The sequence below is a fragment of the Chaetodon auriga genome, chromosome 15 (genome assembly GCF_051107435.1).
Source record: "Chaetodon auriga isolate fChaAug3 chromosome 15, fChaAug3.hap1, whole genome shotgun sequence".
NCBI classification, from domain to species: Eukaryota; Metazoa; Chordata; class Actinopteri; order Chaetodontiformes; family Chaetodontidae; genus Chaetodon; species Chaetodon auriga.
In genome coordinates, this window is record NC_135088.1 from 126,362 (window position 1) to 140,103 (window position 13,742).

The 13,742-nt window shown below is 44.3% G+C and overlaps 2 protein-coding genes and 1 pseudogene across 2 annotated transcripts; all 3 read right to left on the reverse strand.

Annotated features, from left to right (window-relative positions):
* Positions 1-59: 59 nt before the first annotated feature.
* LOC143333056 (odorant receptor 131-2-like) lies at positions 60-4,468 on the reverse strand (annotated as a pseudogene).
* Positions 4,469-6,464: 1,996 nt separating this feature from the next.
* LOC143333057 (odorant receptor 131-2-like) lies at positions 6,465-7,454 on the reverse strand. Its single transcript, XM_076750988.1, has one exon. The coding sequence runs from the start codon at positions 7,452-7,454 to the stop codon at positions 6,465-6,467; it is 990 nt and encodes a 329-aa protein (XP_076607103.1).
* Positions 7,455-10,694: 3,240 nt separating this feature from the next.
* Positions 10,695-11,660, reverse strand: LOC143333059 (odorant receptor 131-2-like). Its single transcript, XM_076750989.1, has one exon. It carries the CDS (start codon positions 11,658-11,660, stop codon positions 10,695-10,697), a length of 966 nt encoding a protein of 321 aa, XP_076607104.1.
* Between the last annotated feature and the right edge of the window lie 2,082 nt (positions 11,661-13,742).

The window sequence follows — 13,742 nt, forward strand, 5'->3', positions numbered from 1 at the left end:
TTGTTTCAAATCAATATACATCTCTTAAATTACAGTAATGCTTGATGATTCAGTGGCGCCTAGACTGAGACCTTAGTGACTGTGACAACTGACAGTTTATATCGACAGCATAGATGGCTGATGACAATGGGTCTGATGTTCTGGTCTCTGACACCATAGATGAGAGCGCTCAGACATCTGGAAAAAAGGATTACACACACATATAGAATACTCTGGATGCGCAAAATTGTTATTCTGTCAGCAAGTTTTGTGATAGCGATAACCAGAGGACTGTATATTGTCGAAGACAGACTGAGGCACAGCTGCACCAGATGCAGCAGCAGTGTGTTACGAGCCTTACGGGCTGAAGCTGCCACACCAGCTGATACAAACAGACAACACGTGTAGACTTGGTCATAATTGTTAGAAACTGGGCTATGTAGCATTTTTTCTATGGAACAAAATTCTTTCTTCTGCAGGTTCTCAAATAGGAAATCTAACAGTAAAAGAACTTTAATAAGGACATTTAATGAAGTGACGGCCCAAACCACAACGATAGCCACCTCTGTGTTTCTGATGGTGATGATGGTAGCATGTCTCAGTGGGTAGCACACAGCTACATATCTCTCCAGAGACATCAGCACCAGTGTGAGAGGGGAGACATCATTTTTCGAGGATAACAAAGATGGCGCCAGTGTGTGAGGCGTTCCGTCGGTCGCTCCGGGCACTGTGTGTGCTTACTCTGCTTATAATACTTGTTGCACATAATGTCAACGCTCTGCTGGTGTATGATCGCCAAACGTTGCTGGATCTAAGAACCTCCGCTGAAAATCTGGTTAACTTAGATCATTACGAACATCAAACTCTGCCTCCTTTCCTGTCGGACATCCCGGCGTACCTGTGCCGCACATCAGCGCCACTCCCTCGGCGAAAACGCCACCGCCGCCGGGGTAAGCGTGGCGGCTGTCTGGTGAGGTTGAGGGCCGGGTTGGTGCGTCCCGATCGTGGCGGATGTGGAGCGGTGCCTCGTCTTTGTGTCTCTCGGCGTTGGCTGGACCCTGTCGCCGTCTGCTTGGTACCGGTAGCCGGCTCGGAAGACCTGTTCCTGCCCCGCGGTCCCTGCCCTCCTCGTCCTCGCTGGCGCGGAGTGGATCCGGGGAACCTGCGGCCTCTCCGCCGGGACCCACGGTCATCTGCTCGCCCAGACCCACCAGCTCCAGCCAAGTTTGGCCTGGTTAACGCAAGATCGCTTGCGAATAAAACATTCATCCTGAAGGATTTCTTCACATCTCGTGAACTGGATTTCCTCTTTGTCACCGAGACTTGGCTGAGTGTTGGTGAGTCCAGTGCTTTTACGGAACTTTTACCTGCCGAGTGTTGCTATTTTAATTCTCCACGGACATCTGGTCGAGGAGGAGGAATTGCAACTATTTTTAAAAGCGATTTTAAATGTAAACAGATATCGCTGTCATCGGCTCTCCCCAGCTTTGAATCGAGTTTGTTTGAGCTGGGGAGTTCCTACACAGTGCTGTGTGCTGTGGTTTATCGGCCTCCCAAATACAACAGAGACTTTTTAAATGACTTTTCTGTGTTCTTATCTGATATCATGCCGAAATATGACCGGGTCCTGATCGTTGGTGATTGCAATATTCACGTGTGTTGTCCAGAAAACCCCCTGGCGAGAGATTTCTTAAACATAATCGACTCTTTTAATCTTGTACAGTCTGTACTGGGCCCGACACATGTACAGGGACACACACTTGATCTTGTTTTATCATATGGTTTGCCTGTTTTTAACCTGGAGCTCTGTGAAGCGTTTTTCTCAGATCATATGCCTGTACTTTTTGAAGCTGCTGTGTGCTGTAACTCAGTTAAAACTCCCGCTGCTGCTCGCAGATGCCGGGTCATTAACCCTTCCACTGCTGCTCGCTTCTCCGCCGCCTTCCGTCAGAACTGTGTCTCTCCCGATCCTGAGTGCGGTGATGCAGAGGCTCTTAGTGCTCAGTTTCTTGACACATGTCAAACTGCCATTGACTCTGCTGCCCCACTGAAGAGCAGGCAGCATAAAGTCAAATCAGAGCCTTGGTTGAATGAAACAACCCGCACTGCCAGGCGGGAATGTCGTAGAGCTGAGCGCAGGTGGAAAAAAGATAAGCTGGAAGTGTCTTTTCAAATATTGAGAGACTGTTGGCGTCGTTACCAATCCTCTGTGAAAGAGGCTAAAAGAAATTATTTCTCCGATATTATTGTCTCAAACTGTCACAAACCTCGTGTGTTGTTTAAAGTGATAAACTCTGCTCTGAACGCACCACAGACTGTGGGAATTGAGCCCTCCCCTTCTGTGTGTGAAAACTTTCTACAGTTCTTCACTGCTAAAGTCACTTCTACCAGAGCACTTATTTCTCCTCCTGCTTATGACCCCTCAGTGTTTGTCCCTTGTTCTGCTGTTTTTGACTCATTTGAGCCTGTGACCCTGCATTTTGTACAGGAGACTGTGGGTCATTTAAAGCCATCAGGCTCGCCCAATGACCCGGTTCCTCCTCAACTTTTTAAGGAGGTTTTTCCCACTGTTGGGCCATATCTATATAGCATTATTAACAGCAGTCTGTCTTCAGGAGTGGTTCCTGTAAATTTTAAACATGCAGTTGTGCAGCCACTGATTAAAAAACCTGGACTGGATCCTGCTGTTATGGGTAATTTTAGGCCCATTTCTAAATTGTCATTTTTGTCCAAAATATTAGAGAAGATTGTCTACTCCCAGCTCATGGACTTTTTAAATGAACAAAATGTTCTTGAAACTTTCCAATCTGGTTTTAAAACATTGCACAGCACAGAATCTGCGCTTTTGAGAGTTTTTAACGACATCTTTTTAGCCACTGATTCTGGTCACTGTGTGATCCTTGTGCTCTTAGATTTAACTGCAGCATTTGATACAGTGGACCATGACATCCTGATTGCTCGTTTGGAGCAGTGGGTGGGCATCAGGGGCTCGGCACTGGAATGGTTCAGGTCCTACCTGTCTCATCGGACATTCTGTGTCAGCCTGGGTGACTCTGTGTCCTCCACTGCTCCTCTCTCATGTGGGGTCCCACAGGGCTCAGTGCTGGGCCCTCTTTTATTTTCTTTATATCTCCTCCCTCTTGGTTCCATTCTCAGGAAGCACGGCATTTTATTCCACTGTTATGCTGATGACAGCCAGATCTATGTCCCTCTGAAAAAGGCTGATTCATTCTCCCTTAAGCCACTGTTAAATTGTTTAGATGATGTTAAGGCCTGGATGGCTCTAAACTTTTTAAATTTTAACGAAAACAAGACTGAAGTGATGGTCTTCGGTGGCACATCAGTGACCCCCCCAGTGGATCTGGGTTCCTTGACACAGTACGCCAAACCTATTGTCAGTAACCTAGGGGTAAAAGTGGACGCTGATCTTAAATTTGACAGCCAGATTAAAGCTGTGGTGAGAACAAGCTTCTTCCAGTTAAGGCAGCTGGCGAAAATAAAACCTTTTCTCCAGAGACAGCACTTTGAGACAGTAATCCACGCCTTTGTGACCACACGACTGGATTACTGTAATGCACTTTATATGGGGGTTAGTGGGTCCTCCATCGCACGTCTTCAACTGGTACAGAACGCAGCTGCACGTCTTTTAACTGGTACAAAGAAGTTTGAGCACATTTCACCAATTTTAGCTTCACTCCACTGGCTACCCGTCCACTTTAGAATTCATTTTAAAATTCTTTTATTTGCTTTTAAATCTCTAAATGGTCTTGCCCCATCGTACCTCTCTGAGCTTCTGCACCCCTACACACCCACCCGATCTCTTAGGTCAGCAGACCAGCTGCTCCTGAGGGTTCCCAAAACCAGGCTGAAGCTCAGAGGGGATCGGGCGTTTTCTGTTGCAGCTCCAAAATTGTGGAACGAACTGCCGCTGCACATTAGACAGGCCTCTTCACTGTCTAATTTTAAAACTCTTCTTAAAACGCACCTTTTTTCCTTGGCTTTTCACACCACTTAGGTTGTTGATTTTATGTGCACAGATATTTTATCATTTTATGTTCTTATCTTTTTAATCTTTTATTTATTTTGTTTTATTGTGTTCGTTTTACTGTACAGCACTTTGGAAACCTTTGTGTTTATTTAAAATTGTGCTTTATAAATAAAATGGATTGGATTGGATCATTTGTGACAGGGCAGATCATGGTGAGAACACCACATACAGGATATGTCAGCATTACTCTACAAGCAGACAGTATGTACAGTACCTGACTCAGTGCCATCTGTGCAGTGTCTGTAAAAAAGAGGTTAAACAGAAGAATGTAACGAGAGGTCTCACCAGTTTACTCCTCAAGGTGAAAAACATGGAGGCATTAATGCAGAGAAACACACAGCATGACAATATAATTGGAGCAGAAAACAAGAAAAGTTTGACCAGGCCTCGGTACTGCAGTCCATCAGCGATGTTTGTCTGAGATGAAGTTGCATTTGACATTATTAGAGAGGCATTTATGGGACCCCACACTCCTTAAGGGTTTTATCCAGGTATCCAATAAATTGTAATTATCTTAAAGTGCATTTAAGACATACGCCCATCAACCTGTTGGTGTAAGTATAACAGAAACACACAAATTACCTTCCACAATACGAAAAGTAAAACTCAATTGTCTTTGCAGAGATGTCTATTAAGTTCACAAGTAAAACAGAAAATCATCCACATACATTTTCCTTGTGCCAGCAGTTACCAGTTTAGATGCTGTGTTCGATTCCAGAACCGGTCTGTAGGGTGTCAAGGTCCTCACAGGCATTTTAAGAATTCAGTCCTCACACCCACTTCACGTGATACCATCACATGGTATGCATGGTAAACATGGTTCAGGATCTGTAATGTTAAACAGTAATAAATGACTTAATGCTTTCACAATTATTTCTCAACACCCTGGTCCATGACATTCTTTTTCCCTCAGTGAACATGGGAGCAGCATCTTTTGGAAGAAATATGATGACTGTAGCATTATCTATATCTTTTTTCCACAATTATTTTTTCCCTGTATTACATGTTATTAATTATGGCCATGAAAGTATAAAATTCTTAAGGAAATATTAAGGTGAATTGGTGGAAAGAGGGCCTGTAGATGCTTAACTCTTGACCTGAAAGAAAGATGCTTGCTGTAATTATATCCTCTCTGCATACTGCCACTAAAGAAATCAATATTGCTTGTTCTGTACAAAAATTTTAACCAAAGCTAATATTAGCGGTCTGATTTAGAGTTAACCTAATTAAGCAGGTGCTTCTCACACAGTAGAAACTGCATTGGAGGGACAGTAGCAAATGATGTGTACAAACAAGATATCCACTTGATTTGACTGCTGAAGCCTCATATCAGCTTTAGCTAAACTTAAGAAAGCATTTTTGTGCAGAAAGAAAACTGTCAGTTTTGTCCACTATCTCAAACATTGGAATAGTGTTATGAGGAGAGACCTTCACAGCCACTATGGACAGGAGAAAAAATTACAGTGACTAAAAACTTTCAATGTACATGTGGACATGTATGTATTAAGACAGACTTGACTTTTTTTTATGATGTGTTTCCTAGACTGTGACCTCAGCTTTGGTTGGAATAATGGAGAGTTTCAGCTGACAGCGTAGATGGTATATGAGGATGGGTCTGATGTTCTGGTCTCTGGTGCCATAGATGAGAGCACTCAAACATCTGGGAAAGGTGACAACACACACATACACAACAATCTGAATGCCCACCAGTACTATCCTGTTTAGGGCCTTTGACATAATTATCAGCAATGGTGGTGTAAATGGTTGAGGACAGACTGAGGCCCAGCTGCACCAGATGTAGCTTGCATGGTTTATTGGCTCTGTCCTCACATCATTTTACATTATACAACAACACATCCGCATTGTTAACAAATGATTCATGGGTGATGTAATCTCTCAGCCACCACCTCCTCGGTAGTGTGATCCACTCCACCATATCCATGATGCAACAGTACCTTCACAACCTCACAGTATGATTTCATGTCATCACTGAGGAGTATCCCTGAAACAATCTTGTTTTTTTTTTGTCTAATTCTGTAATTGTGCTTTTTTCTGCCACTGAAAATCAAAATACTTGTTTCCGAACTTGATCAGTGTTCTTGCATAAAACACATCCCTTTCAGATTTCCCCATGTACATTTTGGGGATTATAAACCACATGGGTCTTGAACGATGATCCATGTGTCACTGTTATATTCATTGTGGCCTGTGGCTTTGACTCTTAACACTTTTCTATTGTCTATTGTTAATGCAAACAAACAAACATAAAACCTTTACTCACTCACCTTTAGACACAACTATGCCATAGAAGCACTATTGTACTGTAGAACATTAATAGCTTGCAATTAATTGCAGTTTACTTTTAAAAGAGCCACAGTACACATTCTCTGTTTAAATTCTGAATAAATTCACACATTTTGTTAAAAATAATATTTCTCTATGAAGCAATGCATGTGCTGATTTTTGCCATGCCAGGAATGACAGAGACAGAAATTGAGTGTCTCCACTGACAGCAGAGATTGTACAAGAGGACGGGTCTGATGGTCTGGTCTCTGAGACCATAGATGAGAGAACTGAGACATCTTGGAAAAATGATAATACACACATACAGTACAATCTGGATACGTACTAATATTATCCTGTCTAGGACCTTGTAGATAGCTATAAGCATTGGGTTATATGTAGTTGAAGACAGACTCAGGCAGAGCTGCACCAGATGCAGCAGCAGCAGCGTGTTACGAGCCTTACGGGCTGAAGCTTTGTCTGTGGAGGCTGACCTGGCTGCTGCCATCACACCAATATAAGAGCAAATGACTGACACACCAGCTGATACAAACAGACAATAAGTGTAGACTTTGTCATAATCTTTAGACATTTGGCCAAGCAGCATGTATTCTAAAGAGCAAAACTGTTTCATCTGCAGGCTCTGCAGATCCTCAAATGGAAAATCTAGAAGTAAAAGAACTTGAGTAAGGATATTCAGTGAACTGAAGGCCCAAACCACAACGATAGCCACCTCTGTGTTTCTGATGGTGATGATGGTAGCGTGTCTCAGTGGGTAGCACACAGCCACATATCTCTCCAGACACATCAGCACCAATGTGAGAGGTGAGATCACAGAGGTGAGATTGGCAAGCATGGTGAAAACACCACATACCGGATAAGTCAATGTTATTCTACAAGCAGCCATTATGTACATTAATTGAGCATGTACCAGCAGTATAGTCTCTGCAACAAGGAGTTTATACAGAAGAACGTATCGGGAGGTCTCACGAAACACAGATTTACTCCTCAAGGTGAATAGCACGGTCCCATTAATGAAGAGAAACACACAGCATGGTAATGTAGACATAGTGGAAAACATCACCCTTTCCAGTGTCTCCCGTTCTTCAGTGATGTTGATCTGAGACAGAGCTGCTTCTGACATCTTCGACAAGCATTGAAGAGATCTAAAAATAATTAACTCTCTATGTAATCAGACAGCAAAAGCTAAAGAAATCTTGTCCAGCTTGTATTCCTACAACAGTGAAGACATTTCATTATTAGAGCAGAGCACTCCACTGACTTCACATGCAAAACCCCAAATCTTCCACATACTTTTTAACAGGATAGAGGCCTGGCTTGTCTCTGTGAGAGCACAGTGGACTGCAGATTTTTACTGCCCTCTCATATGGTTTATTGGCTCTGTCCTCACATCATTTTACATTATACAACAACACGTCCGCATTGTTAACAAATGATTCATGGGTGATGTAATCTCTCAGCCACCACCTCCTCGGTAGTGTGATCCACTCCACCATATCCATGATGCAACAGTACCTTCACAACCTCACAACAAACTTTTTAAGCTTCATAAAGGAAGAATATGTGGCAGAGATGTTTAGTACATTAGACAGTATAAGTGTACATAATAAAGTGGGTAGGTACTATGATTTCATGTCATCGCTGAGGAGAATCCCTGAAATAATCTTTTTTTTTCTAATTCTGTAATTGCGCTCTTTTTTCTGCCACTGAAAATCAAAATACTTGTTTCTGAACTTGATCAATGTTCTTGCATAAAACACATCCCTTTCAGATTTCCCCAAGTACATTTTGGGGATTATAAACCACATGGGTCTTGAACGATGATCCATGAGTCACTGTTATATTCATTGTGGCCTGTGGCTTTGACGCTTTAACAGTTTCCTATTGTCTATTGTTAATGCAAACAAACAAACATAAAACCTTTACTCACTCACCTTTAGACACAACTATGCCATAGAAGTATTATTATACTGTAGAACATTAATAGCTTGCAATTAATTGCAGTTAACTTTTAAAGAGCCACAGTACACCCACCCACCTCAGTGACGACTCTTTCCATCCATGAGGGGGACATCAACAAACTCTTCAGGAGACAGAACCCAGAAAGCAGCTGGACCGGATTCTGTCTCCCCATCCGCCTTGAAGCACTGATCAGCTGTCTCCAGTGTTCACAGACATTTTTAACAGCTCACTGGAGACATGTCACGTGCCAGCTTGCTTCAAGTCTTCAACCATCACACGTCAACATCACACCTCAAAGACATCACTGACCCTGGATCCCCTGCAGTTCACCTACAGAGCCAACAGGTCTGTAGGCGCTTCATCCTCCAGCACCTGGACTCTGCAGGAACCTACACTAGGATCCTGTTTGTGGATTTCAGCTCTGCCTTCAACACCATCATCCCAACTCTGCTTCAGGAGAAGCTCTCCCAGCTGAGCGTGCCTGACTCCACCTGCAGGTGGATTACAGACTTCCTGTCTGACAGGAAACAGTGCGTGAGGCTGGGGAAACACGTCTCCGACGCTAAGACCATCAGCACCGGATCCCCCCAGGGCTGTGTTCTTTCTCCTCTGCTCTTCTCCCTGTACACAAACAGCTGCACCTCCAGTCACCAGTCTGTCAAGCTCCTGAAGTTTGCGGATGACACCACCCTCATCGGACTCATCTCTGATGGCGACAAGTCCGCCTACAGGTGGGAGGTTGACCATCTGGTGACCTGGTGCAACCAGAACAACCTGGAGCTCAACGCTCTAAAGACAGTGGAGATGGTTGTGGACAGCAGGAAGAACTCAGCCTCACCTGCCCCCATCACCCTCTGTGACTCCACTATTGACACTGTGGAGTCTTTCCGCTTCCTGGGAACTATCATCTCCCAGGACCTCAAGTGGGAGCCGAACATCAGCTCCCTCATCAGGAAAGCACAGCAGAGGATGTACTTCCTACGGCAGCTGAAGAAATTCAGCCTGCCAAAGACAATGATGGTGCACTTCTACACAGCCATCATTGAGTCCATCCTCACCTCCTCCATCACCATCTGGTATGCTACTGCCACAGCCAAGGACAAGGGCAGACTGCAGCGTGTCATTAGGTCTGCAGAGAAGGTGACTGGCTGCAATTTCCCATCTCTCCAGCACCTGTACGCCTCCAGGACCCTGAGGCGTGCAAGAAATATTGTGGCTGATCCCTCTCACCCCGGACACAAACTCTTTGAGACCCTCCCCTCTGGCAGGAGGCTGCGGTCCATCAGGACCAAAACCTCACGCCACAAGAACAGTTTTTTCCCGTCTGCTGTCAGCCTGATCAACAAGGCCCGGAACCCCCGCGACACTCTTCACACTCCACCTCTGCCTCATCTTGTCACATTGACATAGACACAACTCTATGCGTTACATTAACGCTCAGCTTGGACTTCTTTCTGAAAAAACAGACTGTGTTTCCGGAAAAAAAAAAAAAAAAAACAGACTTGTGTTTATATATTTATATTGTTATATTTTGTACTTCTTTAATAGCTTATTTTTAGTAGATGTGTCATACACCAACTTCACCAAAGCAAATTCCTTGTATGTGTAAAATTGTACTTGGCAATAAAGCTTCTTCTGATCTTCTGATCACAATGTCTGTTACTGTGAATAGTTAAGTGAGTAGAAGGTGAACTGAAAACTGAACTCCAAAATGAGTAGTTGAAGATTAAATATTCTCTTCAATATTTTAAGCAAGCGCAATGTTTTATTTTTGTTTTGTACAATTTTAGATTTCAAAGCTTTATAAATACTTTGACTCCTCAAACTTTGTCCCAACAATCTGCAACCATATGCCCCTCTAAGCAGCTGCCTCACACTGAAAATTAAGACAATTGATGTCCACGAAGCAGGAGAAAGCTGTAAGAAGACAGCACAGTGTGCTCATATTGCTTGAAAGGCAAATTAAAACCCTAGTTTGACTGCAAAAGACCTCCCGGAAGATTCAGCAGACTGGAGTGGTGGTACGCTGTTCTACTGTGCAGCAACACTTGCACAAATAGGAGCGTCATGGTAGAGTCATCAGGAGAAGACCTTTCCTGTGTCTATCCCACAGGTTTCTTAAACAGAATGTGTCCCCTGTGAATATTTCAGTCACACATGCAATTGTGTCTTGCATTTCTTTACAAATGAAGTGAGATTTAGACAATGTATTACCTCCTACTGATGCTTTTCAAAAAATCAAGTTGTGTGCCATACATCAGATTTGGTATGTCCTCTTTAGTTGTATCCAATGCGTTTTTCATGATTGATAAAAGCCACCTTACAGTCATTAATCGTTTCATACAGCATGTCGGCCAATATTCTCTCACAGTCCAGAATATCACATCTGTTAACTGAATGCTTATTTAATCAGGGTTGGAATAACTGAGACAGAAAGTGAGCATTTCCGCTGACAGCAGAGATTGTATATGAGGATGGGTCTGATGGTCTGGTCTCTGAGACCATAGATGAGGGCACTCAGACATCTCGGAAGTACAATAATACAAACATAAAAAACAGCCTGGATATACAAAGTTGTGATCCTGTCTAGGCTTTTGGTGACAGAGAAGAGCAAGGGACTGTATACAATTGAGGAGAGAGTGAGGCCCAGCTGCACCAGATGCAGCAGCAGTGTGTTACGAGCCTTACGGGCTGAAGTTTTGTCTGTGGAGGCTGACCTGGCTGCTTTCATCACACCAATATATGAAGAGGTGACTGCTACACCAACTGCTACAAACAGACAACCAGTGTAGGCTTTGTTATAAAGAACAGACATTGCATTAAGCAACATTCTTTGTCTGCTGCAAAATTCTTTCATTTGCAGGTCCTCAAATGAAAAATCTAACAATAACAGAACTTGAGTGAGGATACTGAGTGAACTGACAGTCCAAATCACAACAATAGCCACCTCTGTGTTTCTGATGGTGAAGATGGTAGCGTGTCTCAGTGGGTAGCAAACAGCCACATATCTCTCCAGACACATCACCACCAGTGTGAGTGGTGAAATCACAGTGGTGAGACTGGCAAGCATGGTGAGAGTACCACAGACGGAATACATCAATTTTACTCTACAAATAGACAGTATGTACATTAACTGAGCATGTACCAGCAGTACAGTGTCTGCAAAAAGGAGGTTATTCAGAAGAACATAACGGGAGGTCTCATGAAACACAGCTTTACTCCTTAAAGTGAACAACATGGTCCCATTAATGAAGAGAAACACACAGCATGGTAACGTAGACACAATGGAAAACAACACTACTGCTAGTAACCCCTGATACTGCAGTTCAATGGTAAAGTTGGCCCGAGACTGATTTACATTTAACATTTTAGACAACCATTTAATACATCTGAAACTTTAACCTGTTAATGACAATTGAGCACAACAGTAAAGTACATGTTCTCCACTTTGTATTGTAACAGTAAGGCTAAACAGTGTTAACATTCCTAACAATCACTGACCTTTTTCAGGGCAGATGCTTTTTTCGATGTGGGCAGAGCTCATCTGCAGGGCTTGCCTCACATGTTGATTATGTTTTTATACCCACTACAGGTGACATCATCACTTGCCAGCACCATCAACAGATTGGTCAACAGATGAGTTAATTTCAAGGAAATCAACAGTCAATAGTTGGTCAACTGTTAAAAAATGTGCATCAAGTGCTGTTGTTTATAAAGTTTATGTTCACAAACTACAAGCATGACCCATAAGCACAGAAACATTTAGACAAGGGTACACAGTGAATCCTTAAATCCCCACTTGGCAACCACACAATGTCAGAGCAACAAGGATTGAGTTAATGAGTTTCTGTGACTACAGTTAGGTTGTCAGGATCAGATGCCTGGTTGAAAGTGAAATGCTGTCAACATCCCTGCATGTGAAAACACCAAAGGCCAAATAAATTCAGCACTTTACACGTTATGCTTCAGTTTTGATTTTGAGAGATGTGGCGTATTTTACAAAAAGTTGAGCTTTTATATAACGCATAGAGTTATATTTATATCAATGTGACAAAATGAGTCCGAGGTGGAGTGTGAGGAGTGTCGGGGGGGTTCCGGGCCTTGCTGATAAGGCTGACAGCAGACGGGAAAAAACTGTTCTTGTGGCGTGAGGTTTTGGTCCTGATGGACCGCAGCCTCCTGCCAGAGGGGAGTGGCTCAAAGAGTTTGTGTCCGGGGTGAGAGGGATCAGCCACAATCTTTTCTGCATGCCTCAGGGTCCTGGAGGCGTACAGGTCCTGGAGAGATGGGAAATTGCAGCCAATCACCTTCTCTGCGGACCGAATGACACGCTGCAGTCTGCCCTTGTCCTTGGCGGTGGCAGCAGCGTACCAGACAGTGATGGAGGAGGTGAGGATGGACTCAATGATGGCTGTGTAGAAGTGCACCATCATTGTCTTTGGCAGGCTGAATTTCTTCATCCTCTGCTGTGCTTTCCTGATGAGGGAGCTGATGTTCGGCTCCCACTTGAGGTCCTGGGAGATGATAGTTCCCAGGAAGCGGAAAGACTCCACAGTGTCAATAGTGGAGTCACAGAGGGTGATGGGGGCGGGTGAGGCTGAGTTCTTCCTGCTGTCCACAACCATCTCCACTGTCTTTAGAGCGTTGAGCTCCAGGTTGTTCTGGTTGCACCAGGTCACCAGATGGTCAACCTCCCACCTGTAGGCGGACTTGTCGCCATCAGAGATGAGTCCGATGAGGGTGGTGTCATCCGCAAACTTCAGGAGCTTGACAGACTGGTGACTGGAGATGCAGCTGTTTGTGTACAGGGAGAAGAGCAGAGGAGAAAGAACACAGCCCTGGGGGGATCCGGTGCTGATGGTCTTAGCGTCGGAGACGTGTTTCCCCAGCCTCACGCACTGTTTCCTGTCAGACAGGAAGTCTGTAATCCACCTGCAGGTGGAGTCAGGCACGCTCAGCTGGGAGAGCTTCTCCTGAAGCAGAGTTGGGATGATGGTGTTGAAGGCAGAGCTGAAATCCACAAACAGGATCCTAGTGTAGGTTCCTGCGGAGTCCAGGTGCTGGAGGATGAAGTGGAGGGCCACGTTGACTGCATCGTCTACAGACCTGTTGGCTCTGTAGGCAAACTGCAGGGGGTCCAGGAGAGGGTCAGTGATGTCTCTGAGGTGTGAGAGCAGAAGGCGCTCAAAGGACTTCATGACCACAGAGGTCAGGGCGACGGGTCTGAAGTCATTAAGTCCTGTGGTCCTTGGCTTCTTGGGAACAGGGATGATTATTGAAGACTTGAAGCAGGCTGGCACGTGACATGTCTCCAGTGAGGTGTTAAAAATGTCTGTGAACACTGGAGACAGCTGATCAGCGCAGTGCTTCAAGGCAGATGGGGAGACAGAATCCGGTCCAGCGGCTTTCTGGGGGTTCTGTCTCCTGAAGAGTCTGTCCCTTTGTCTTT

Excerpts from the sequence above, each read along its gene's own strand:
- LOC143333059 (XM_076750989.1), bottom strand. The coding sequence starts at position 11,660 with ATGTTAAATGTAAATCAGTCTCGGGCCAACTTTACCATTGAACTGCAG.
- LOC143333057 (XM_076750988.1), bottom strand. The coding sequence starts at position 7,454 with ATGTCAGAAGCAGCTCTGTCTCAGATCAACATCACTGAAGAACGGGAG.